This window comes from Mastigoproctus giganteus, chromosome 8, assembly GCF_048544385.1.
Source record: "Mastigoproctus giganteus isolate SK-2022 chromosome 8, ASM4854438v1, whole genome shotgun sequence".
Lineage (NCBI taxonomy): Eukaryota > Metazoa > Arthropoda > Arachnida > Uropygi > Thelyphonidae > Mastigoproctus > Mastigoproctus giganteus.
In genome coordinates this window covers 202924338-202951011 of record NC_143582.1, presented here as the reverse complement: position 1 = coordinate 202951011, position 26674 = coordinate 202924338, and the positions used below count along the sequence as shown (strand labels likewise).

Genomic DNA, 26674 nt, shown 5'->3' with positions numbered 1-26674 from the left:
ATCGCCAGTATGGATTCCGTCAGTGTTGATCCACTGGTGATATTCCAGCTTATGTTACCTATTTATGGACAAATTGGATGGAAAAGTTGGGTGAAACACAAGCAGTTGTTCTTGACATCTCCAAGGCTTTCATTCCTGTTTGGCATAAAGGTCTTCTAAATAAACTTCCATCCTATGGTTTGTCAGCTGTTTTTTGTAATTGAGTATTTAGTTTTATCTCTGACCACTCACTGCTTAATTGTAGACTGCTCTCTGTCTTCTAACTTTTCCACTAATGCTGGTGTTCCCCAAGATTCAATTCTTTCTTCCACTCTTTTCCTCTTGTATATTAATGACCACCTTCCATTGACCGAAAATCCTATCCATAGTTTTGCTGACGATAGCACATTGCATTCCACCTTCCAGTTTGAGAAACCTTGCCCTGCTCAAACAGCTTCAACTTCTCGAATATCCACTACCATTACCTTAAATGCTGATCTCCAGTGGGGCAAAGATAACTTAATTTCAATCCTTCTAAAACTCAGTCCTGTCTTATATCTCGCAAAAAGAATTCTTCTGCTGCTATGTTTATCTTTGAGGACACTCTGATTTCTAGGCAAGATCTTGGGGGTTATCCTGGCATAAAGAACATTACAAATATTGCTTCCTCTGCATCTAAAAAACTTGGTTTTCTCTTGGCATTACTTTTCTTCCAAACTGTTGTTGACTCTGTAGAAATCGCAAATCCAGCCTACCACATAATATTGTTCCAACATCTGGGGCGGTGCTCCCAAAACCTCTGTCTTCTAGATTTCATTCAAAAGAGGGCAATTAGGTTAATTAATGTCTCATCTCTAACAAAAAAAAAAAAAAAAAACACCAAATTATGATATATAAGGTCACCCATAAATGATTACACCCACCCATATATTTATTGTGTCTGAAACCAACTAACTCAGCCACGGAGTGAAAAAAGCCTGTTAAAATTCTTCGTGTCATCGACGGATTCGAACCCAGGCCTTTCCCACTTAGTGTTGGGAGGATGGTGACGATACCACTGTGCTACCACGCAACAGTCTCATCTCTAACAGAGTCTCTCCACACTCTCTGTCTCATAGACCTTTATATAGATACTTCTGCGCCCACTGTTCTGAACTGGCTTCTATAATTCCCGCTCTCTCTTTCAAAGCAATCTAAACACGTGCCGCAACCACTCTACATTCTTTTGCTGTCCAAGTTAAAACTCACAGAACCAACTTTTCTTCTTCCTCATTTATTCATTCAATTACCGTTTTCTGGAACAACCTTCCTTCTTAAGTATTTTCTGAAAATTACAGTCAACAGAAGTCAACAGGCCCGGATTCTAGAAAAAAAATAGGTTCTAAAAAAAAAAAAAGAAAAAAAAAAGTACCTGTACATAAAAGAATCAAAAAAAAAAAAAATTAGTATGGAAAACATTTTTATTTAACATGATATACTGTAAGATAGTAAACTAATTATAAGGAATTGTGGGAGATGTAATTTCTTTCTTTGGCAATTCTTTACTTTTTATTTAATTTGATTTTACTTTATTGTTTATTATTAGTTATATTTTGTAGTTTACAATAATATACCTATGTAAATCTAAGCAGACACCATTATAGAATTTTTAGTGCGAACTCCTCGGGGTTCCCGAACCACTGGTTGGGAACCGCTGATCTAGATGATAACTCTTTTCCCTTAATTTGAATTTCTTCTACCATTGTTTATACAGTGAAAATTTCACTTTCATTTATTTTACAGTTTGTTTTAGAGCCTTAAACTTCAATCATATCCTTTGCCAGCCTAACCTTTTCTGTGGCGCTATCACAGATTAACTTGTTGCTGTTATAGGCTTCGTTATTTTTCATCACTCCATAACCCTTCCATGCTATGTTTTCTTAATGGTATATATGCTTTCAAGGCTTCTGTGACTTTAGCCTTAAAGGTACACCATAATTCTAATGTATTTGCACTGTGTATTATTTCCCCGTTTGTTAGTCACATAGCACCTTAACACATTCACTGCTGGAACATGAACTGCAATTTTTGTGCCTTAATGTAAATATGCGTCCATTGAATTGCAGTCAGTAAATCAGCACTGCAAAAGGAAAAGCACATGAAATAAACTGAGCAATATCAGAACAGTGATTTAACCATGGGCTGTTGCATTACAGCTGGGATTTTGCTTAGCATCACTCACACTATCTACAGAATGCTATAAATCCTGTATATACAGCTTATACAGTTCACTGTTTCATGTGTTCATTTTTATTTAGGGCCATGCAAAGGTACTTGGAGGCCCGGATGCTAAAGGGATTTAGGGGCCTTGTTTATTTATGTTGAGAATTTGATGACCCCCTAGATCAGGGGCCTCTGGTCCAGTGCATCCAATGCACCCCCACCCCCATTTGCATGGCCCTGCTTTTATGGTTCACAATTTCATATGTTCTTTGCTTATGTTGAAATTATTTTATCTAGTTTAGTATTTTCCACAATAAGAAAAGGGCATTCCATGTCAAGTGGCCTAGGGTCCCTGCTCGACTAGCTTCAATTTTGTTGAAACTTGGTGTGGATGTTTAAACAGGTTTCAAATGAAGTTGTGCAAAATTTCAGTTCAAAATATAGTATGCTTGAGGCACCAGCACCTTTTTTGTGGAGATCACTTGTGTTGTGTGGAATAAATCACAAAAAATTTCGAACTTTTAAGTGTTACTGTTGCACAACGGTGAGAGGTAGTGCTCTGAAACTTGGTATACCTAGTTAACTTTTGGTTATGTTATGTTTGTTATTTGGTTTTTAGGAGCATTAGCAACTAAGGCCATATTGCTCCGGGATATGCGGTGGTCATTCCCTGACCTTTCCACATCCTCCGTATTTGGTGGTGACGGGCTTAAACCCCGGTCTAATCAAGAAGCGTGTGCTACGCACTGCTGCTCCTTCTACCTGGCTACGGAGGCGCCTTTTAACTTTTGCTGACCAGACTCAAAAACCTTCACATTTTTTAAATTGCGGTCTAAAACTGGCACCAAAAATTTGTCACAACAAATTTAAGTAAGATTTTTGAAAGTCATAACATTTTGAAATAAAACCTTCGATACCTTCTTCTTTGGGCATTCCATTTAACATCTGCATGAATTCAGCCTAACTAAATATGAGCTGTTATACTTGTTTGCTGGCTGAGATATTTTCCTTCAAAGATAGACTCAAAATTTGACCTGTTTTTAGGGGCAAATATCTTAATGTGGGACGCCTTCAATTCTCTCATTTTTGCCATCACTGGAAAGAGCAGAGTTTCAGCTACAAGGATCATGGTTTATCTGTTTTGTCTTTGCACTTAAGGCCTTAAAATTAAGCCTAAACATCAAGTAGTTTTGTGTGCCGTATTGTTATTTTGTTAGATCTTTTTTGTTGCAGAACACTTCCTTAATCCTGCCTAATGTTTAGAATAATCTAGAAATAGAGTATATTCTAGACAGTGGCGTAGGAACGCCTTGGCATTGGTCCAGGTGCCAAGGGTGCCACTGACAGGCCACATCAGTACAGTGTCAAGCTATTTCGACACCCAAAGTTAGCTGACGAAATGGCACCCCTCGATGATGTCGAATCAAGATGACAGCACAAGGAGGGTGAAAATTAATTTTCACACGGTGATTCAAGCCTGCAGGCATCCTTACATCTGAGTACATACTGCATAGCATCATAGATTTATTTGCTGTCCAGAATGTAACTTTGAAGGGACCAATCAGGCGATCGCTTATCAGCTCATTCTCAAATGCATAGTAGTTCGCAATTCATGCATTGTGTACAAACTGAATAAGTTATAGTGTTTTTGTGATTGCTATATAAACAGGTAATCGTGAATATTGCGATTTATAATTTAAATAAAACAATAAAGGCCAAATTAATTTTAGACATGCCACCAAAGGAAAAAAGTGAACATCAGTACCACGTAGAAAGACTGCATAAAGAGGAAATTAGAAAAAAAAACCTTCCACTAGTTTACAAAACTGGCTTACAATAAGTCCCTCCAAACCTGAAAGTGACAAAGAAAACGAACATGATTCGAATGAAGATGAAACAAATGATGATGCCACTGAAATGGAAGTTCAACAAAAAGCTCAAACAGTTGAAGTTATTTTAAAAGAATTAGAAAGTGTGGACAATAACAAACAACAGTTGGCTATTGTCCACACAAGAAAATGATGGCAGCAATAACATTAACATGGAACATGTAAGTCTGAATTTTAATGATCCGACCACATGGAACTTTAATACCCACAAAAACAGATCTCTTATGGTGCAACACGGTTCCGAACATATAGTCTTAAATACGTATCCTGTCACTAATGACTGATGTTTCAATAATTCGTGGAAATACAAAAATGAAGGTATTGAAAAAAGGGAGAGGAAATGGTTATTTTATTGCAAAAACAAAGATGCAATATATTGTTTTCCGTGCCTCTTATTTGTATCTGACACAAATAATGTTTGATTTTGCAGCTCAGATGGATTTATGGATTGGAAACATCTAAATCCAAATGTTCTTTTTCATGAGAATTCATTGCGACACATAAGCAATTTCACAAAATGGAAATATTAGAAAAGGGTCTTCAAAAAGGTGGACTAATTGACAATGCTGCACAAGCAGCACTAAAAAGTGAAATTTCGAAATGAAATTATTTTCAGCACAGAAATTTCGAAAAATGAAATTTTCGAAATTTCTGTGCTGAAAATAATTTGGCATTTTGTGGACATGCTAGTAATATCGATGCCAAATAAAAAAAATTGTGGCATATTTTTAAACTTGATAAAATTTGTCAGCCAATTTAAATTCAGAATGAATTTAATTTGTTAGCAACAAAAGTACGATGTGGATACACCATAGATAACTCTTGAGAAAAAACTATGATAGTAGCATGGGAGACATAATTTCCTCTGTATCTGCTATTCTTTGACTTTGAATAAGTAACGCTTCACTAATAAAGAAGACTGTTACTTATTCTTGGTGGACAGCACTACCCAGATGGCACCGTTTCAGAGCTTGTTTGTATATGTGTGGGATAATAACTCTACTATCCACTTATCCCTATTAGGCTTAGAAAAGCAAAAAGTAGAGGGAATGTTATAGTAGGAATGGAAGAAGAAAAGAAACGGTGTAGAAGAATGAAAGGGACAGTAACTCCTTCAACTCACACCACTCAAAAACTCCTCGAATAGGCAAAGCTTCCCAAGTAGAGAAGGCTATTTGTTACCTATTCTCGGAAACTCTGTGAATATCAGGCTCTCCTGGTGACCGTTTCAAGGCTTGTTGGCCTTTCATCGGTGGGTGGGCAGATACCTTGGTATTGCAGACATGATGACCCAGTAGTGAAGATAATCACACAATATGAGAGATGCCAAAAGGTTTGTGTAGTAATATTTAAAATGACTAAATAAAACAAGGCATAATATATTAAGAGTAAGAGTTTTATATCTACATAATATCGGTGTGGATACACCATAGATAACTCTTAAGAAAAAACTACGATAGTAGTGTGGGAGGCATCATTTCCTCTGTATCTCATATTGTGCTCGATGATAGGCCAATAGTTTTGAAACGGTGCCGTTTCACTTCCACGAAACAACAGATGACCACTTGTCAGGATAAAGGAAAACCACTCTTCTAAATCTCTAACAGGGTGATTACATAGGATGACCAGAGCCTATTGTCCGAATGTTTAATACACATTGGTCTGCCCACTGGCTATGGATACACAGAAAATAGTTGACCAGCTTGACTTCTCAAGTCAAGCTGGTCAACTATAGTCGGATATGTTTTACGGGTCCCACTTAGTTGCAGATGGTAATCTCTTTATCTTTTAATTCGGACATCACAACAGCACTATTGCTTGCTTGAAGGATATGGGTTCGAACAATGTGTACCTAGTTAAGTCTCGTAATGCAGTCGCTATATGGAAAACTTTCTTCGTTCTATGAACAAAGAAAATTTTTGTTTCCATAAAACGAAGAAATAAAAAATTTCAGTAAAAAAACATTTATCACTAAATAAAAAAAATCGCTATAAAGAAGTTTGTTAAACAGAGGTCCGACTTTACTTATTATTTATTATGATTTGACCAATTATCGAAAAAAGGTGCGTAGCCACGAATTTACCAAGGGTGCCGAAAACTTAGCTACGCCTCTGATTGTAGAATTCCAGAACATTCTTGAATTCAAAAAAAAAAAAAGCTGATGAACATTCTAGAACTCTGGAATATTCTAGAATCATACAAAAAAGTATAAGGCGCCCCCCCCCATAGCCAGGTGGGAAGGAGCAGCAGTGCATAGCACACACACTTCTTGATTAGACCGGTGTTTGAGCCCATCACCACCAAATACGGAGGATGCGGAAAGGTCAGGGAATGACCACCGCATATCCCGGAGCAATATGGCCTTAGTTGCTAATGTTCCTAAAAAAACAAATAACAAACAAACAAAAAAGTATAAATAGCCTATATTTGAACCATGCTGTTATTAATGTGTTTTATATTTTTTATTGTTTGACTGTAATAAAGTTAAGTTTTCATTGCCTTGCAGATACATCCACTGATTAGTCAGCATGAAATCAGAAGATTTTTCTGGAGATAAGCTGGACTCACACACGCATGACATTTAGAATTATCCATATGCCTGATGGATAATTTAGAATTATCCATCAGTCATATGGATAATTCTAAATGTCATGTGCTATCCTATACACACAAAACTGGGTTAAAATTATTTGAAGAACAACAGCTGATAGGTCAATGTTGTGAATTAAAACTGGGTGAAGAAGACACAATTTGTCTACATCATGAAGCTTTGCTTTTGACAAAATTTGAATTTTTGCAGTGTTCATGTTGCAATCCCTTTCAAAAGAAAAATCGTATGGTGAAAAAAGTTCTTTTAAAACACAAAGGAAATTTCTAACTGTGCTGCTTACAAGTTGCAATTATACAACTGCAGGGTGCCTGGGTGAGACTCTCAAGTGATAAGAATGTGATGTCACATTTACCCCTGGAAGGGGCTGGGATCAGTGCAGTGTAAATAAATTTTTTAGTTGAATTCATTTTTATTATAAAACTTGGATTTATTAAAAAAAAATTTATTTGTATTTTCCATGGCAAACTAATGTGCCGCATCACACAAGTTGAGAAACACAGCCTTAACTACACTGGGCTATGGGCAGCCAACAAGATGTGCTGTATCTGATATGGAAGCATCTGATGCACAAGCTCCCACAATTATGACCTTTTGAAACTCCGTGATATCCTTACTATGTCCCATAACTGCTACTTTATCACTTTGACTTGCACCACCAGATGCAAATTACCACTATTTTAACATACAAAGCTGTTCAGCTTTTTATACCGAGGTATGCGGTATACTCCATTATGGATTGGTTGGTCACAATTCAGTGCTCACTGAGTGTATATAAAATTAAATTTTACTCCTTTGGGTGTCACAAGATGGCAATGGACATTTGTTGATTGCCATTAGGAGCACCATGTGCTTGGATCCTGTCAGCAGCTGTAGTGTACCTCATCTTTATAGTGTTGCTTACTAGTGAAGTTGCAACTAAGTACAGATTTACCATTGATCATTCCAGACAGTAGAAGTTCCTTTTACTGTATTGGGAAGAAAATTTAACTTTTCCTGTTTTGAGAGCATTGACTGATGCCTTTTGTCCATATAAAAAACTGTGTTATGAAATGTTGTTAGGATTATAGTTAGCTTTGCAGTGTAATCATAACTGAAAGGTTATAAAATATTAGGAATAAAATACAATGAATGTCCAATGCCATTTTGGCAGTTGACCCCTTGTTGATTATTTGCAACTTAAGTGGGAAAATGACAGTAAGATTATAAAATATAAAGTGCTGTCTTCTTAAGACCACTCTCACTATCATTTAACAGAGAAAACATTAATGCATATCATTTCTTTGAAATTTAAAAGTTGGTGAATGTTCTACACATTGGAAATGCTAGTAACATATATATATATATATAAAACTGGAGTAAATCAGAGATTGAATTAAAAGTAAATTTTAAAAAATCTTAAATAAAAATTATAATAACTATTACCATAATGCACACAGAAGCAATTTCTAAGAGCAGTTAGAATATATGATATTAATAAATGAATGTGCAGAGAGCAAAGGGAAAAGAGAAACGTCACAAAGGTAAGAGACAAAATTAAGAAACAAAGAAGTGGATGAGAAAGTTTCTGTTTTAACTTTAATGAAAATTAGGTCTGCCATAAAATGAAAAAAATTAACATAACTAAAAAAAATGTGAAACATTTTTCAACAAATTAAAAGGTAATGCAAGACTGCTTAGAAATCATTAGAACCAATTTTATTGAAGAATGTTGTCTGGCATATGATTTAGTTCGACTCCATTATCTCAGAACAGTAGAGCACACAGAATCTATATTTTAAGTATATCGGAAACATCTAAGTACATTATAGAATGATCATTTAATATTAATCAATTATAATTTAATTTTTATAGGCTTGTTTCAGCAGAAAAGAAGATCAATTCAACATCAAAAACTACAGTTTCAACATCTATAGGGCCAAAATCCTACAATGAAGAAAACATTCCATCAAATACAGTAAAATCATTTGTTAAAAAACCTAAAAGAATTACAAATGATGATGAGGTAATGTGGTTTACAGAAACATAAAATTTTAACTAAAATTTCACTTGATTAAGATTTCATTTTTTTAAATACTGTGTAGGCCATATATCAGTTTAATGAGAAAAGACAATTTATTTATAAGTAAATTATTTAAAATTATCAATTTAAACTTGAACAATTTATTGAAATGTCATGAGAACATCATATCAGCATGTAAGTATAATATTAAATAATATACCACGAAACTGACTTAAAGATTTAAATTATGCAAATTATTTCTTTGTTTTTCAGTAAACTGATGTATAGGTTAGGTTTCCTTGCATTTTTGTTTTTAACTATAGCAGATAAAAGGATTTAGCAATTATCAGTCTATAATCTCATCAGCTAATTGGAGAGTTTTAAGTAATCACATCTTTTCCTTACATTAAGTTCATTGTGGGACATTAAGAATAGCCTATAGTGTGCTGTTTTTTTCATATTTGCTAATATGACATTTTTTAAGTTGATTTTTTGGCATTTAATTGGTGTCATCCCTTCTCTGATCTCCCATTGACCTGATGCCAGAAGTTGTATTACTGGCTACATGTTATAACAGTTTGAGTATGGAAATATTACAATACATGGTAATACTTAAGTTGTTAGAAGGATATATATCAAGAGCAATAACAGTTATAATACATCCAAAACTGGATAAAATAATAATGAACGTTAGCTAGAATTTTTTTTTTTTTTTTCATAGAAATTAATAGAGAATAATAGAATATAAATATTGTAGGGCTTTATACACTTAAGGAAGGGATAAGAGAAGAATCTATCCAATGTCTAAATTCTGTGTACTACAGTAACTCAAGCAGGCTTGAGCCTGGTCTCATAGCTCTTGCTGGCCCACTTTTTTCCGAGATAGAAAGAGTCTGCCAGATATTTGAATACAGTGTATAAAAGACATAGGTTTTTACCCAGATGACCATCACAAGAGGAGTTTTGAGATTCTTAGATTTGGTCAGTTAGTGGGTTATTTTGGAAGGAGTGTCATGGCTATGTTGAGAGACTGGTGGTAGGAGTCTACCGGGGAATATGTCTAAGGAGGTATAGATTGGTAAAATTTAACTGGAATAGCAGCAGTATAGGCAAGGAGGGAATTTTGAGGGGAGTCTGACCAGCTGAATTCAGGATATGCAAAAGATGATGAAAACCAGACAGTCTGTTAACACAGGATTTCAATCCTGTGTTAACAAAGGAACTCTGAAAGTCAGAACTCAAAATGGAAAATCATCCTAAACCCACGGAGCTGACCCAACCTGGAGAAGGGGGACTAATAACTGTAAGTACTCGTTATCCATATTATACCTAGTCCAAGATATAGTTTGGGAGAGAAGTAACGTAATTTTGGAACTAAAAGGAATGACAAAATAAGTCGCTCTGTATTCCTGTCTGCAAATGACTTGGTTAACCTGTATGATGGAAGGAGAACACCCATCTAATTGTCTCTATACTACTGAGAACTGTAATTATTCCTCGCAGTAAATGAGATTTAATATAAATTTTGGTAACTGTGTATCTCTGAAGGGTTTACTTGTACTGGACAATTAGTTTTGAAATTAACCCTTATTATCAATCACAGTAATATATGTACCTAAGATCGAGTACAAAGAAGGGCAACAAGATTGGTAAGGGAAACAAAGGGGTGCTTTTACCAATAAAGGCTTAGGTTCTGCAAATTGCAGCTCCTGGAGAGTAGGCACCTGCGAGGTGATCTGATTGAGGTGTATAAGGCCTTGAATGGGTTGAGCAAGCTGAATGCTGATGGGATTCTTTCTCTTGCTCAGATTAAGAACCTGAGGGGGCACAGATTCAAATTGGGGAAAGACAGTTGTTGTGGAAGTTGATAGCCTAAATAAATTTAAGACTGAGCTGGACAGGCATTTGGAATGAATGGAGGGGTGAAATGGGAGTTTTTTTTTTTTTTTTTTGGCTGATGCTGCATAAACTTACTTTCTTGCATCGTATGCCTCTACTAATGCTAATCTCATGACCTGAAAGTGGTAAATTGAGAACCACATTTTAATGTGATTATCAGTCCATGTTATTATTTTGTACTAAACTCAGAATAACTCCTTTTGTTAAGGCAAAGCCATAGTAGATCATATTTCTGCACCATGTATCAAACACCAGAAAGGAAGTGGATTTAATATTACAGATTCTGAATGACATAGTTGTAGAAGAGCAATTTTGCATCAAAGTGCACATTGAGATCCTTATGAAGAATTACACATTGAATTATTGACCTTTCACATTAAGTGCTTAAGTGGCAAGGCAAGCAGTCTCAAGTAGTTTTGAATATTATCAGGTCATTTCATAAGTAATGTTTCCCCCCCCCCTTTTTTTTTTTTTCAAAATAAAAATATAACTACATCAAATCAAGTGCAGATGTACCATCTACTTTATATACAGATTACATTCTTAAATTCCCATATACTATGTGGACAGCAGATTTCTCTGTAAACTCATGTGGCAGGGGAAGGTCACAGAGTTTGATAACATACTCATAATTGCTTTGTCCAGCCTTGTATTGTTTATTGCACTTTTACAATTCAGAAAATTAAGCCTTCAATGAACACATCTACTGCTGCATCTGTAAAATGATCTAAATCAAGATAGTAGGTGAGGAAACATGTTTATTTTTCAAACATTTTGACAAGTATGTGTACATATTGTCACTGTTGATTTATCTTTTAGTTCCAGCTAAATATCAATTAAATTCAATTTTATCCTTTCCATATATACATAGTTGTGAATATGATATGGCAGACTGGTCCTTGGTCTCACAGAATATATATATATATTTATATAAATACAGGGTGTCTCAAAAATATTGGCACAAACGTTTAGGGGAGGTAGGCAACATCTAAAGGAATGTGAATTGCATAGGAACCCATAACCGGAAACGTCACGGGAAAGTAGTAGCAGAGGCACAAGGCAGTAATTAGTGGCAAACATTTATTTGACATAATATTAACAGTGGAGTATGAGATGGATGCATTTCATGATGTTACAACAGATACTCGAAGGTTCCACCATGAGATGCACTGTATGCGTGACATGACGCAGCATGGATTGGCGGACACGGTCGAACACACCTGGAGTTTTTTTGACAGTAGCAGCAGTGCAGACAAGTCTCGCCACGAGATCCATTTCCGTCTCCATGGGTGATTCATACACGATAGATTTGAGGGCCCCCCACAGAAAGAAATCAAGGCTCGATAAATGAGGTGAGCGTGGGAGCCAGGCAACGGATCCACCACGGCCAATCCATCGACACCCGAAACGCCTGTTGAAATGGTCACGAACACACCTTCCATAATGGGCAGGCACCCCGTCATGTCGAAACCAAATGTTGCATCTCACATTTGCTGGAACATCGTCAAGTAACCCTGGTAGAACTTGTTCAAGAAAGATCCAATATTTAGTGGAGTTCATGTGGGATGGTAACAGGTATGGGCCGACTAAGCAGTCACTGACCATACCTGCCCACACATTTATTGCGAAGCGATGTTGTGCCGCATGGGGACGCACACCGTGTGGGTTGTCGTGAGCCCACACATGAGCATTGTGCTGTTTGAATAAGCCTTCCCGAGCGAAATAAGCCTCATCCGTGAACATAGGCTGGAAAATTCAAGTCTTGAACACTTTCTTGGAGAAACCACTGTGCAAAAGCCACACGTGCAGGAAGATCTTGGGGGAGCAGTAACTAAACCCTTTGGAGATGAAAGGGGTGTGTGGAATCGTCGTGCCAGACACACTGTACACTGCAGCGAGACACTCCTAAGGCAGAGGCAACGACACATGTGCTGGTAGTAGGATTATTCTGGATGGCATTCAACACACTTTCTTCCATGGCGGGAGTTCGCGTCAAACGTGGTCTGCCCACACTACTCCTGTTACCTCTAAATGACACATAATTACACAAATTTTGATGCACATGCACAAACAAACGGTGGTCCGGTGCATGTCTGTCTTGGAAGCGTTCTCCATAAATTCATTGAGCGGCTTGTCCATTGCCCTCTGCTAACCCATACACTAGGTGCATGTCTGCCAGCTCACAGTTCGCATGCTCTTCGTGCGGCGACTACCGCACCATCTACTGACTTGTTGTTATGTGGTTTTTAGGAGCATTAGCAACTAAGGCCATATTGCTCTGGGAATATGCGGTGGTCATTCCCTGACCTTTCTGCTTCCTCCATATTTCGTGGTGACGGGCTCGAACCCCGGTCTAATCAAGAAGCGTTAGCTACGCACTGCTGCTCCTTCCCACCTGGCTATGGAGGCACCCTCTACCAAATTACGGTGACGTTTCCAGTTATGGGTTCCTATGCAATTCACATTCCTTTAGATCAGGGGTGGGCCACATCCGGCCCACGACGATGTTGAATCCGGCCCCCTCGGTAAATGCATAAATATAGAAAATCCATACCTGACTACACTCGCCGTAAACGTTCAGCTTAATTCAGTTCAATCGGGAATTGCGGCCAGTACAACAGTAACCAAGTGATTCTACGCAGCGTCAAAGAGTTACTTCCTAATTATTATTGTAGCATCGATCGAATGAAGTTCCTTTGGGTTTGACTTCTTATTGAAAAAAATAATATTGGTGCGAGATATTTTATGTTTTATGCCTTTTCTAATTATTACAATTTTTAATTTAATATAATTTATAGCCCATAAAATGAGCCAATTAAAAAAAAAAAAAAATTGATGCCGAATGCCGCATTTTCAATGATAATTGGACATTCAGATATTTTTTTTAAAAACACATTAATAATTTGGTAATTCAAGTAATATAACATTTTTTAGGTTCTGATTTTTTTTATTAAATCGTTCAATCTATTCCGGCCCGCATCATGATGCGAAAAATTTCATTCGGCCCGCATCATGATGCGAAAATTTCATTCGGCCCGCTGACGAAAAAAGTTGCCCACCCCTGCTTTAGATGTTACCTACCTCCCCTAAATGTTTGTACCAATATTTTTGAGACACCCTATTTTTATATATATATATATATATATATAATTATATTTTTTACTCTTGTTACTCTTCTCTTCCCTCCTTGTTGGTTTGATCGTTATGTTTAATTATGACTATTTTCGCTGTTCTTGTCTTGCCATGCTGCTAGCATTATTTTTTAATGCTCAATTCTAATTTATTTTTATATTTCAAGCATCATGTAGAGGAATATGCTTTTTTTTTGCCTCTGATGTTTGCTTTACCTTTTTATTTTTTATTATGAAAGATTCAGTTTTCAACTATTTCAAATATTATTCAAATATATGTATAATTATATATATATGTATATATATATATATTTTTTTTTTTTAATTTTTTTTTATTTTATTTTATTTTTTTTTTTTTTCCCAGCCTCAAGCAGTTCACCATTATCATCTACATGTTTTAATGGTTTCACGTTAGTTTGTTGCAAAACAATTGGTTATATGACAGTTCAGTGTATCACTGTTAAGTGTACAAAATGGTTTGGTGAATGACATTTTGCTGTGTGGGACAGTTTGGTTTATCACACAGAGATCAGAAATTAACAAATCAGTGAAATAAAAGATTTAGGAAATGAGAAATTTTGGCAACTTAGAAAAGAGGAATGGAGAATTTTGGAAAAAAGAAAATATATTTTTTATCCACTTTATTTTATATAAAAGGATTCATGCCGATCCTTCTCATAAGCAGGTTGGAAAGTAAGTATGCACCTGTTTCAGCTTGACTCCATCCATATTGTAACACCTTTAATCCAGATAAGATTATTTATTTATTTTATTATTTTTTTTACATACCTACTCGGTTGAATCCTATGCTTTTCCAGGAGTATGAATTGTTTGAGGAAGCTAGAGAAAATTACAGGTGTAGAAACCAGTTGAAAGAAACAGAAATGAAAATTATCATTGTTGAAAGTTGTTAAAGATATACACTGTTTTAGTACATGGACTGGTTGAGAGTTTTGAAGCCAGAAGGAACTCATTTACACAGAAAGAAGCACAATAGTGCCGAAGCAGTTTTTGCACCACAAAACAAAAACAATGCAGAAATCACAGGGAAGGAAAGGTAATAAAGAGAATAGGTTCCTTTTTCTTTTACAGAGAACTCCAAAGCATCTCTATTCTAGCAACATGGATTTGTGAGTGTCGGGAAATACAAGCAATATATTGACTGATACAAAAAAAATATTCAGGTTGCAATTTTTATTTATTTGTTTTTTGAGGCTGATGGATCTTGTGCTGTTCTAGCAAGTTCAGAAGAAACTTATTAACAGAGAAGCTACAGGAAGGCAAGGTTATTGAAGCTCACTTTTTTCCATTCTTTCTTTTTTTGCTGTTGTCCAAAGAAAGAAAGGAAAAAAAGTAGAATATGCATTAAAAACCAAAGATGGATAGTACACACCATCAAAAATATAAAAATGTCAAGCACAGTACACAGCATGTTAAAAGTTTACATTTTCTGCCTTGCTTTGCCATATTCTGAATTCTCCCCAAGAATTCACCAAATCATCATACTTGCTAAATTTTCACACAAACGCACACAGCAAAATTTCATTCAAATTGTCTCATACACTGACTGTCATTCACTGAATTGTTATCATCCCATTTTTTGCTATATTTGTTTTGCAGAGATTTTTTTGGCATTTTGCCTCTTTCCCCATTGTTCATCAACTAAGTGTTGAAACCTGTTTTTTAGTGGAAATTTCATATAGCCTTATTTTAATAAGAAAATTTGAGTGTATATATATATATAATTCATAAATACTGATATATACAGGGTGTCTCAAAAATATTGGTACAAACGTTTAGGCGAGGTAGGTAACATCTAATGGAATGTGAATCGCATAGGAACCCATAACCGGAAACATCACCATAAGTCAGTACGCAGCGCTGTTCATCAGTTCGGGAGAGGGAAATTTTCTTGTTTACTCATTCAAGCAGTAGTCTCCGCACGAAGAGCATGCATCGATATATGAACTGTAAGCTGGCAGACATGCACCTGGTGTATGGATTAGCAGAGGGCCCACACGGTGTGCACCCCCATGTGGCACAACATCGCTTCGCAATAAATGTGTGGGCAGGTATGGTCGGTGACTGCTTAGTCGGCCCATACCTGTTACCATCCCGCATGAACTCCGCTAAATATCGGATCTTTCTTGAACAAGTTCTACCAGGGTTACTTGACGATGTTCCAGCAAATGTGAGACGCAACATTTCGTTTCAACATGACGGGGCGCATGCCCATTATGGAAGGTGTGTTCGTGACCATTTGAACAGGCGTTTTGGGCGTCGATGGATTGGCCGTGGTGGACCTGTTGCCTGGCACCCACGCTCACTTGATTTATCGAGCCTTGATTTCTTTCTGTGGGGGCCCTCAAATCTGTCGTGTATGAATCGCCTGTGGAGATGGAAATGGATCTTGTGGCGAGACTCGTCTGCACTGCTGCTACTGTCAAAGAAACTCCAGGTGTGTTCGACCTTGTCCGTCAATTCATGCTGCGTCGGTGTCACACATGCATCGCGTCTCATGGGGGAACCTTCGAGCATCTGTTGTAACAACATGAAATGCATCCATCTCGTACTCCATTGTTAATATTATGTCAAATAAATGTTTGCCACTAATTACTGTCTTGTGTCATTTCTGCTTCTTGTGCCTCTGCTACTACTTTCCCGTGACATTTCCAGTTATGGGTTCCTATGCGATTCACATTCCTTTAGATGTTACCTACCTCCCCTAAACGTTTGTACCAATATTTTTGAGACATCCTTTATATATAAATATCAGTATTTATGAATTGTTTGTTATATTTTTTCTGTAAATATACAGGGTGATTCAGGAGGAATAATAAAAATTTTGGGAGGTTATAGTATCAATTATTCTAGTAAATAAGTTCATATAAACATGTACAATTCTCAATGGATACAGAGATACAGCTGTTTGAAACTGGCATGCTCAAAGCCATTATGAGAGGTATTAAAGAATGATAAATGACTTACTGTTTGTATTTATTGACTTTTTGAATGATACAAAACACAAATAATTGAAAATTTTTTTACAGTTCACAATAATTGTTCGAAAATCCCACCGCCAACATCAGTGCATCTTGCAATCTTTTGGTAATATGACATGTTGTTCTTCTGAGGCCGTCTTGACGTTCATTTATGAAGGCAGCAGTGTCCAAAATGCGAGGGAGCAATTAGTCTCTTGTATTCATCCTTTCTTTGTGTACTGCACTTTTCATCCATCCCCACAAACAAAAATCTAATGGAGTGGGGTCTTGGTGACCAATGAACTGGACCACCCTGGCCGATCCAGCGTTCAGGGAAAATTCGATTTGATATTGTATCACCAGACAGGTATAACGTGCAGGAGCTCCATCATGCTGAAAGTACATAACAATCCTTGTAGAAGAGGGAACATCCTCCAATAGTAGTAAATGTTTGTTTTGCAGAAATTCTAGGTAAATGGGCCCTGTAAGACGATTTTGTAACATAACAGGCCCAATCAACTGATTGTTATTGTTACTGCACCACACATTTACAGAGATGCGATGTTGAAAATTTGTTTCTACAGCGGCATGTGGATTTTTGCCTGACCACCTATGAGATTACGGGTGTTGTTGGTGCTGTCACAGGTGAAAGTAGCTTCATTACTGAACAGTATTAATGGAATTAATCGGCGATTAGCAAAATTTCGATCGCTGGTTGGTGTTGCACCTGCTGTATGTGAAATGGATATAAGCCGTGCTCACGTAATGTTCTCCATACTCTTATCTGTGGAACACTAATATGCATAGAAATTCTTCTTGTGCTGATAGTAGGACTACATTCTACCGACTCAAGAATATGATCTATTTCATCCGAATTTTGTTCATTTCCATGTTCAGAAGAAATATGAGCACTGGGAACTGTACCAGTCTCAACCAGTTTGGTGTAAACACTCTTGAATCCTGTATTCTTCGGTTAGGAAACCATTGACAGTATTCTCTACAATCAGCAGTAGCACTTCCACTACAAAAATTGTGGACAAACACCATATTGGCATATTTAGCATGTGTGAAGATGTGCGGCACTCTTAACACTTCTAACACCAAACAGCATCAGGTTATAACTTCTTGGTCACATCTGATTAAGGGAGCTGTGCATGTCACATTCAAATAGCTGTATCTCTGTATCCATTGAGAATTGGACACATATTCATATGAACTTTTTTACTCATAATAATCGATACTGTAACCTCCCAAAATATTTACTATTCCTAATGAATCACCCTGTATAAAAAGATAAATATATAAAAAATTCATACAATTTCTTTTTCCTTAATATTTTAGTTACGTGCTCAGAAAAGAAAGCATTACAAAATCAGTCGTGACCCTCCAGAGCCAAATAAAATGACAATGCTTGATCTGATATTTTGGAATCCTTCAAGTAATCCAATGGAGTAATTATATTAATTCTTATTTTATTACTATTCTAATTGATTATATGTTAGTAAATGACCTTAGTTAAATTTATATCAGATTCATCTGGCAGCTGTGAATCTGAATATCATCTAAATCGGGGGCTGGCAGCCTCCGTCTCGCCAAAGAATATATAACATGAAATTACGTTTATTGTAATATTTATTATATTTACTGTTATTAAATTGTTTTTAACGTTTTGATTGTGCAATGTCTAATGAATCATTTGAATTTGTGCCATATAGCATGACTCGAGTAAGCAACAGTGTTGCCAAACAGTAATCAAACATAGCTTCTGGCAACACTGGTAAGCAAGCATAGGCTTACACACAATCAGTAGTGGTTCCCAGACATTTTGGCTCTGCAGAATGTGATTGCTGTGCAAGTGTATTGTGCATTTCAACAGCAAATATCAGTGAATAATTGATGGATAAAAGTAAATAATTTAGAGATTTACCATTTTATTTTTATGAAGGTATTTATTGAAACCTATCACAATGCATTGATTGAAAATTTAAGATTATTAAGGTTATTTTTATTTTGTTTTTCTTATTAATAAAATTAATTATTTGTAAGAGTATGTATAAATAACATAAACCTGTTTATAACAATTTTTTTATTATACACCATTTTAATAATCCTAAAAATCATGGAAAGCTAAAAAAAAAATTTGGCCCTCATGTACCTCACAGATATTTTTTTTTGGCCTGCCATTTAAAAAGGTTTCCCGCCCCTGATCTAAATTAAGAAATATTCTATTTTAAATGTTTACCTAAGAAACCTACAAAAAATTTTTAATAGTATTAAATTAGCATTATTTAGTATAATAGTGATAAATACCAGTAACAACTTTTGCATCTCATGAATTAAAGTGTACAATATCCCCAAACATCAGTGCCTAGGAATATTAAGGAGATAACTGAAAGCAAGACTTGTGTAAACTAACTAAAAAATTAAAATACAGTACAATATAATATAATGTAGGTGTCGGGATAATTTTATTATAGCTGATATTTTTACTATGAGCAGTTCTATAATATAATTTTAATAATGTGCAATTTTTTTTTTTTTTTAATAACCAGTACTGCATACACTGAAAGTCCACAGGATGAAGCTAAAGAACTGGATTCATCAAATCAGATAAGGTAGTATTTACATTTTTTTTTTTTTTTTTTTTCCAAATATAATCTTAATGTTTAAATAATTTTTCTGTTGTCATGTTTATGAACTGAGTTTCTTTTACAGTACTTCACTGAAACTGATATTTGTTACATTTTTAGTGCAGTAGTGTTAAAAGACTGTCTACTAATTTTTATTGAATTAAGTAGTATGAAATCAAATTATTTAGTTTAAATACATTTTATTGGTATTAGAACAAAAAAAAGCCACAAAAAAGTTTTTGGAGTGTTATTTACTCTTGTGAGAGGGGTGCTTACCTGCTACATTCCTAGTTAAGATAAAGTAGAACCTTATCCTGCTAAAACCCCAAATTTTAAAATTTTCTTGGATGATTAAATAAAATAGCAATTATGCTTTGTCCAGTCTATCTGAAAACTATAGTATATGTAACCACCTCTTCCAATTATGGTATGTCAGATCTCGGTGAATTGGTCTCTGGCACTTGTTGTCTGCCCTTCCTTTACCTGGTGTAAATGTGGCCTGTTTCCTTGGAGAAGGCCACATCTGCCACATTCACAGATGCTGTCCAGATGTTTGTGAATATTGTTACTGTTGAAATCTGTTTGAATGTTGTATTCAAGAATTATATAATATAATTCTGAAATATAAATATAAATTTTTGTCAAGAAAAAGATTGAGGGGCAAAACTTGAGAGACCCTTATATAGTAGTCATCAATAAAGTTTAGATTCTAAGATACACATAGCATACAAATTATATTCTCATTTTTCCAGTTCAAAAGAAGATGTGGACAATCCTCCAGCAACCAAGGCAGTTGAAGAACTTGACTGTCTTCCTGGACCCCGGTTAATGGTTGGAGAAGATGGGAAAATTGTCTTGGATGAAGATTCTCTGGTTATAGAACGAACTGCTTCCACTGTTGAGTCTTCTGCCATAGTGCACGAAACTTCTGAAACAACATATAACTCATTCAAAAAAAAGACAGTTAAACGTGGTTGGTCTGACAAAGGTAGGTTTCATTTTTTTTGTAACAGTTTTAAAATTGAGTTCAGAATTTGATTCTTGAAATGATTTAATAAGTAGTTGAGGGGCAGCCTAGGAAACAGCAAACTTTCAAAAGTGAAAAGCCAGATTCACTCTAGCTGTTGCAGATAGCACAGTGGTTAGTGTTGCTCCTCTTTTTCACATCATGAACTCAGTGTTTTTATAATTATTCATATACGAGGGGGTTCAAAAAAGACTTGCATTCATCCAGAAATAGTTGTGATAGAAGTGTGAAACAAACATTGTGTATTACACTTTTTCAACATAGTCACCAGACAAAATGACATATTTTTGCAACCTCTCGATACACTTCTGTAAACCGACTTTGTAGAAGTCCACTGACTGTCCTTCAAACCATGGCTTTGGAAGCAGAAAGGACTTCATTGCAGGAAAGAGAAAGAAATTCAAGGGTGCGAGATAATGGTTATAAGCAGGGTGTGCCAGTATTTTAGTTTTTCCTGGAACATCAAAACATTTCATATACACATTGTGTCCTTTCTTCTTCGGGTAAGGGGTTAGAAGTCTGGAACCCATCTAGCGGACATTTTACTCATATGCAATTGTTGATGGATGTTGTTCTCCACAGATCCTACACTAGTTTGGAGCTCTGTAGCTAGTTCTTTGATACTAATATGGCAATCTTCCAGGATTAATGTCAATTTTTTGCAAAACTCTTCTGTTCCAGCAGTTGCTGGGCATCCTGTGATTTCTTCCATATTTGAATTGTTTATACCAATGTGCAACAACACTGTAACCTGGGTAGTCGTCTCCATAAACAGCAACGATTTCTTCACGGATTGTTTTGGATGTTTATCCCTTGCAGAAAGAGGAAACAAGTTGCTGATTTGTATTCCACTTTATCCATTGTGACACTTCATTCTGCAGTGCAAAGAAGGAAAAAAGGAATTTTCAGATCAAAATTTGTGTGGTTGCTATAGAGATTTCAAAGTATCAAACAAAAAACATTTCACCTTTCTATCACAACTACTTCTGGGTGAATATAAATCTTTTTTTGAACCCCCATCTTATTTTATTTATTTTTTACTTTCATAATGACACCAATAGGAAGTGTACACTCTCTTGTGGAGAATTATTTTTAGTTATTTTAAATTTAATCTTTTGCTCTTCATCACACTGTGAACTTCACCATCAGACAAGTTATATAGTTAAATGAAGCTTTACTAGTTTTTAATATATTGATGTCAATAATAGATAACTAGATGAATTGTTAATTGTATTTGAAATTCAGTAAAAGTCCATTATGAGTTCATCTTGTGAGGAGCGATTGATTTATCAAGCATTATTAATTACTTTTGTTCTTAATAACATTAAATATAGGTTCTATATCAATAATAAGTGAAATATCTGAAACCTTTCGCTTTACGCTATACCAAGTACTTTAAACTGTAGTAACAGTAACTTTTGTTGTTTTTATAAACATCTCATGTTTAATTTTAAGTTGTTGATTGAAATGGTAGAAGGCTAAACCAACGCAAACATAAAACCACAAACTATTTACACATTACAATGAATGAGCTTAATGATATAATTTAAGTACTCACTTATCATAAGAGGCTAAGGTTAAGGAATCTTGTAAGCATCAGCTATTCCATATCATCAAAGACTTTACCTAATGCATTATTACCTGTGACTGAAACTGTACTTAGGCGCCTCCGTAGCCAGGTGGGAAGGAGCAGCAGTGCGTAGCACACGCTTCTTGATTAGACCGGGGTTCGAGCCCGTCACCACCAAATACGGAAGATGCGGAAAGGTCAGGGAATGACCACCGCACCGGAGCAATATGGCCTTAGTTGCTAATGCTCCTAAAAACCAAATAACAACAGAAACTGTACTTATTTCACTTCACACATACATATACAACACAACATAAATCTACTGATTTTCAGATCTAGTTAGGCATGCCCAATCAAGCAACTTGAAGCGTCATCAGTGTTGCTTTAATCTTGCCATTAAAAACTATTTTCACTTCACACAAATACATATAACCATATCATAAACTAGGCAACTAATTTCCTCAACCAGATGGGCATACCCAATCAAGCAGTTTGAGTGTCATCAGTGATCCTTTTAGATCACTGATGACACTCAGATATTCATGAATATAAATGAATGGCCCAGCATCTTGGACATTATTCTTATGCCTGAAATATTCATGTATATTATTATATCGGCTTTGCGTAAGTTATATTTAGGTGCAAACACCACTGCACTATGTTATCTCATTTTATTTGTAGAGCTGATAGCTTCCCAGGAGAATTGAGCACACAAAATAAGTAGGATGCTACTAAAGTAAAAGAATAAGAAAAATTTACCTCATGATACATAGGACACTTCTGTATGATACCCTCAAGAAATTAAAATGAATAAAAGATTAACACAAAATGATTACAGTAAAAAATCAATTGGAAACAATTCAAAAATTAATTAACAATTTAAAAAGTTTAACATAAATTTTGAAAACAGATTTTCCTTCCTTAGGAAGGAAAATATTGATATCAACGTAGAACATATTGAACATCATAACTCTGTTATATACTATCAAGTAGAATGCTAATGTATTTTCTTTATGTGAATTCCCCAACCTGATGGTCATTGGCCATAGTGCATTTAGAAATGTCTCCTGATCTCCTGTAAATAATTTTATTAGTCATTCACAATTAATCTACTGTACTAACAATAACAGCACAATAAACAAAAGCAAAAATTATTTTTAATGCGGTGTGTTTTTCCATGCCTTTAACTGTTTTCATTTGACACCCATGTCCTTTACCTAAAAATAAGTAATTCTATTCCAAATTAAAGTTAGAGATACATTTTTCAGTCAAAAAAAAAAAAAAAAAAAAGATTGTTTTTAATTAAAAATAGTATAACCAAAAATAGTATACAACATTCTGAAATTGATTCTTTATCTTATTTAAATTCTTTCAGATACAGCAAAGTTTTATAAAGCATTGAGTATTGTGGGTACAGATTTTAGTCTGATTGAAAATTTATTACCAAATCGCAGCCGGCAAGAAATCAAGGTAGGTGCTTTGATTTTTATGTCAGAAATTTTAATGAAATTTATTATTTTTATTAGCATATACAGTATATTTAAAAATATATATGTTAGACTTATTTCTATCCTTTTTTGCATGGACTCTACGATTTTTAAAGACCTCTTCATTTGGAGTCTTAATTAGCCAATCTTAGGCAGAGGGATTTGGGCTTCCCTGCTTCTTCAGTTTATTCCTTGTTTCTTCAGTTCATGCGACATGCAAATTGACCCATAAACACACTTTTATAGAAATAATATATAACAAAGAACATGTGATCTTATTCTCTACAACTAAAGTGGTCTATGCACCAAAACAACCAACGAAATGGATACTTTTTTTTTTTTTTTTAATTTCACTGTTTACAAAAGTGATATATACAATTCACCCTTCACAGCAGCAATGCCAGAGGTTAAATTGGTTGTGAATATTGATAATAATCTAGAATTTCTCCTTTCAGCCATTTTAAATTTTGATTATTTGATGGCGCAGCACATTTTTACTCTTACTAAATTAATTACTGATATCGTTAATGTAGCTACACAAAAAGTATTATGTTCCAGAAATTTTACAATAAATTATGAAAAGTGTAAGCAGCTGATCTTCTAAATTAATAAAGGGGTTTCCAAAAATAATTATATGCAGTTTAAATTAATTTATCACAGTAATGACTGAAAACAGCTTTCAGAGGAACAGCTGGCTTATGATGGAATACCTCCAGATGTTTTCCCCTGTCTTTCTAGGACGATATCTTTGAAAGTGTTTCGTTTTAAAGCCAGCCTTGATCTGTTTAATATGCAAGGCATATGAACAGATTTGCATAATAAGCAACTGATTCTAAAAGTGCCTTAATGTATTTTAACTAATATGTTCCATTTCTCAGGACGATAACGGATAATTAACAGGTTTAGCTAAAAATGGCATGGAGTAAGCGATGCAACCAATTTCATCGCAAATTTCACAATAACCTGACATTGATAGACTGAATACTAAGAATTCTTTCAGATAGAAATCTGACTGGAAAGAATACTTATAGATTGATGTGTAATGAGAATGATAATACCTAATTTACATGTGATAAGGCTACTTGATTTCACAATTTGTGACTCAAATACAAACCACACCTTGATCAAAATAAGAAAATTGTTTTTTATGAAATTGAAATTAAGGCCTGTAAACTTATCACACTACTATTAGTATAATCCTGAATTCTTTCCCTGCATCTGTTTTGTTAATGTGTTCTTTTATTTTAACAATTTCTTTTCTGAAGACAAATATTATGTTATTTATTGTTATTTGTTATTTTGGTTTTTAGGAGCATTAGCAACTAAGACCATATTGCTCCGGGGATATGCGGTGGTCATTCCCTGACCTTTCCGTATTTGGTGGTCATGGGCTCAAACCCTGGTCTAATCAAGAAGCATGTGCTATGCACTGCTGCTCCTGACTACCGACACTATATTATATTATATTATGCCTGTACCAATCAAGCATGGTATTTCTCTTTTCTCAGTCGTGGCCCCCTGTTTTTTTTTTTTTTTTTTATTTAATTTCCATAAATCAATACTTAAATATAATTTAGAAAAATTTCACTACTCTTGATTTTAGTCCAAAAGAATTAGTTTAAATCTTATTTTTGTTAAATATTTATATCAGTATGTTCATTGTATTTGATATGCAGTGCTTCTGTTGTCTCATTTTTCTGTATATTTGAAATAGTTAGTACAATATAATAATTTAGATTAAGGCATTAAAGCAGTGGTTTTCAACTTTTTTTTTATTAACAGCACCCTTAAGTAATTTATTTTATTTTGCGGCACCCCTACTCAATTTTCTGCCTGATTTTCTCTCTCTCTCTCTCTCTCTCTCTCTCTATATATATATATACACATACAGGGTGTCTCAAAAATACACGGCATAACTTCAGGAATGAGTTCCTCATATGTAGACAATAAAAATATTTTATATCAACATAGTTCCGGAAATGCTTGGTTCCCGAGTTATTAACCGGAATGGCTTATCTCCTGCAGGTGATTTCCTTCATTACAAAGTACTGACAGAATCTGATGGTTTTCCATTTCGACCATGTACTCAAATCAGGAGCAGGTGAATATGCACTTTATGTATGGTTTGGCGGACGGCAATGCTCTGGAGGCTCGTCGTTTGTACTACGAAAGGTTCCCAGAACGAAAATGTCCAGACAGGAAAATGTTTGAAGGTATCCATCGCTGCCTTTGTGAACATGGGACATTTACACCTTGTGCTGCCAACAGAGGACAACCAAGATCTACGACTCCTGAAGTAGAGGAGATTTTGGATGTTGTGCACGTGTATGGGCTGAGGAAAACCCACATGCAATTCTTCCATCACATCACCAACAGCGGTTCAGCCTCAACATCTGGGTGGGTGTTTTTGGTGATAAGTTATTTGGGCCCCATGTACTTCCAAACAAACTCACAGGGCAGGCATACAGAAACTTTCTGGAAAACAACATGCCTGATTTCTTGGACAACACGCCACTGATCATTCGTCGACAAGCACACTTCGTGCTTGAAGCGCTCCCCCACATTTCAGCCACCTAGTCCGCAATTACCTGAATTGAAGGTTTCCTGGTCGGTGGATAGGTAGAGGTGGACCAACTGCCTGGTCTCCACGCTCACTGATTTAAACTCACTAGATTTCTTCTTGTGGGGCCATTTAAAGTCATTGGTGTATTCAACTCTGGTAGCTGATGTGGAAACTCTCCGCAATTGAATTGTGGCAGGTTGTGAGACAATACGAAATATGCCAGGAATTTGTCATCGTCTTCGCAAGTCCATGAGATATCGATGTGAGGCCTGTATTCAGGCAGAAGGTGGTGGACATTTTGAACAATTACTATAAGGTGATGTGAACTCATTCCTGAAGTTATGCCGTGTATTTTTGAGACACCCTGTATATATATATATATATATATATATATATATATATATATATATGTGGTAGTTATTATAATAATATAATTGTAAGGATATACCTCTTTATAATGAAATAAATACTTAAAACTAGGTTCAAGTAACTTAAACCCAAATTACGTGGAATGTAGTTGTGGCACCCCGGTTGAAAACCACTACGTTAAAATATCTGCCTGTTGGGATTTTTTCTTTTTTAACATTGATTTGGTTTGTGTGCATTATGTCCTATACCTATATCTGTCTCTATTTTTGTCCTGCATTTTCCTGTATCTTTGGATCCTAGGTTCTATTTTTCATTAATAATTTTCCTAATTTTAATT

The 26674-nt window shown here is 35.4% G+C and overlaps 1 protein-coding gene across 1 annotated transcript in view; it reads left to right on the top strand.

The window, feature by feature from the left end:
• Positions 1-26674, top strand: part of LOC150082202 (uncharacterized) — a 70070-nt gene that overhangs the window by 30455 nt on the left and 12941 nt on the right. Inside the window, exons 3-7 of the mRNA XM_090379162.1 lie at positions 8533-8683; positions 18033-18142; positions 19244-19306; positions 20074-20309; positions 23294-23388. Of these exons, the coding sequence (XP_090235288.1) occupies positions 8533-8683; positions 18033-18142; positions 19244-19306; positions 20074-20309; positions 23294-23388 (655 nt within the window). The remainder of the gene's footprint in view (positions 1-8532; positions 8684-18032; positions 18143-19243; positions 19307-20073; positions 20310-23293; positions 23389-26674) is intronic.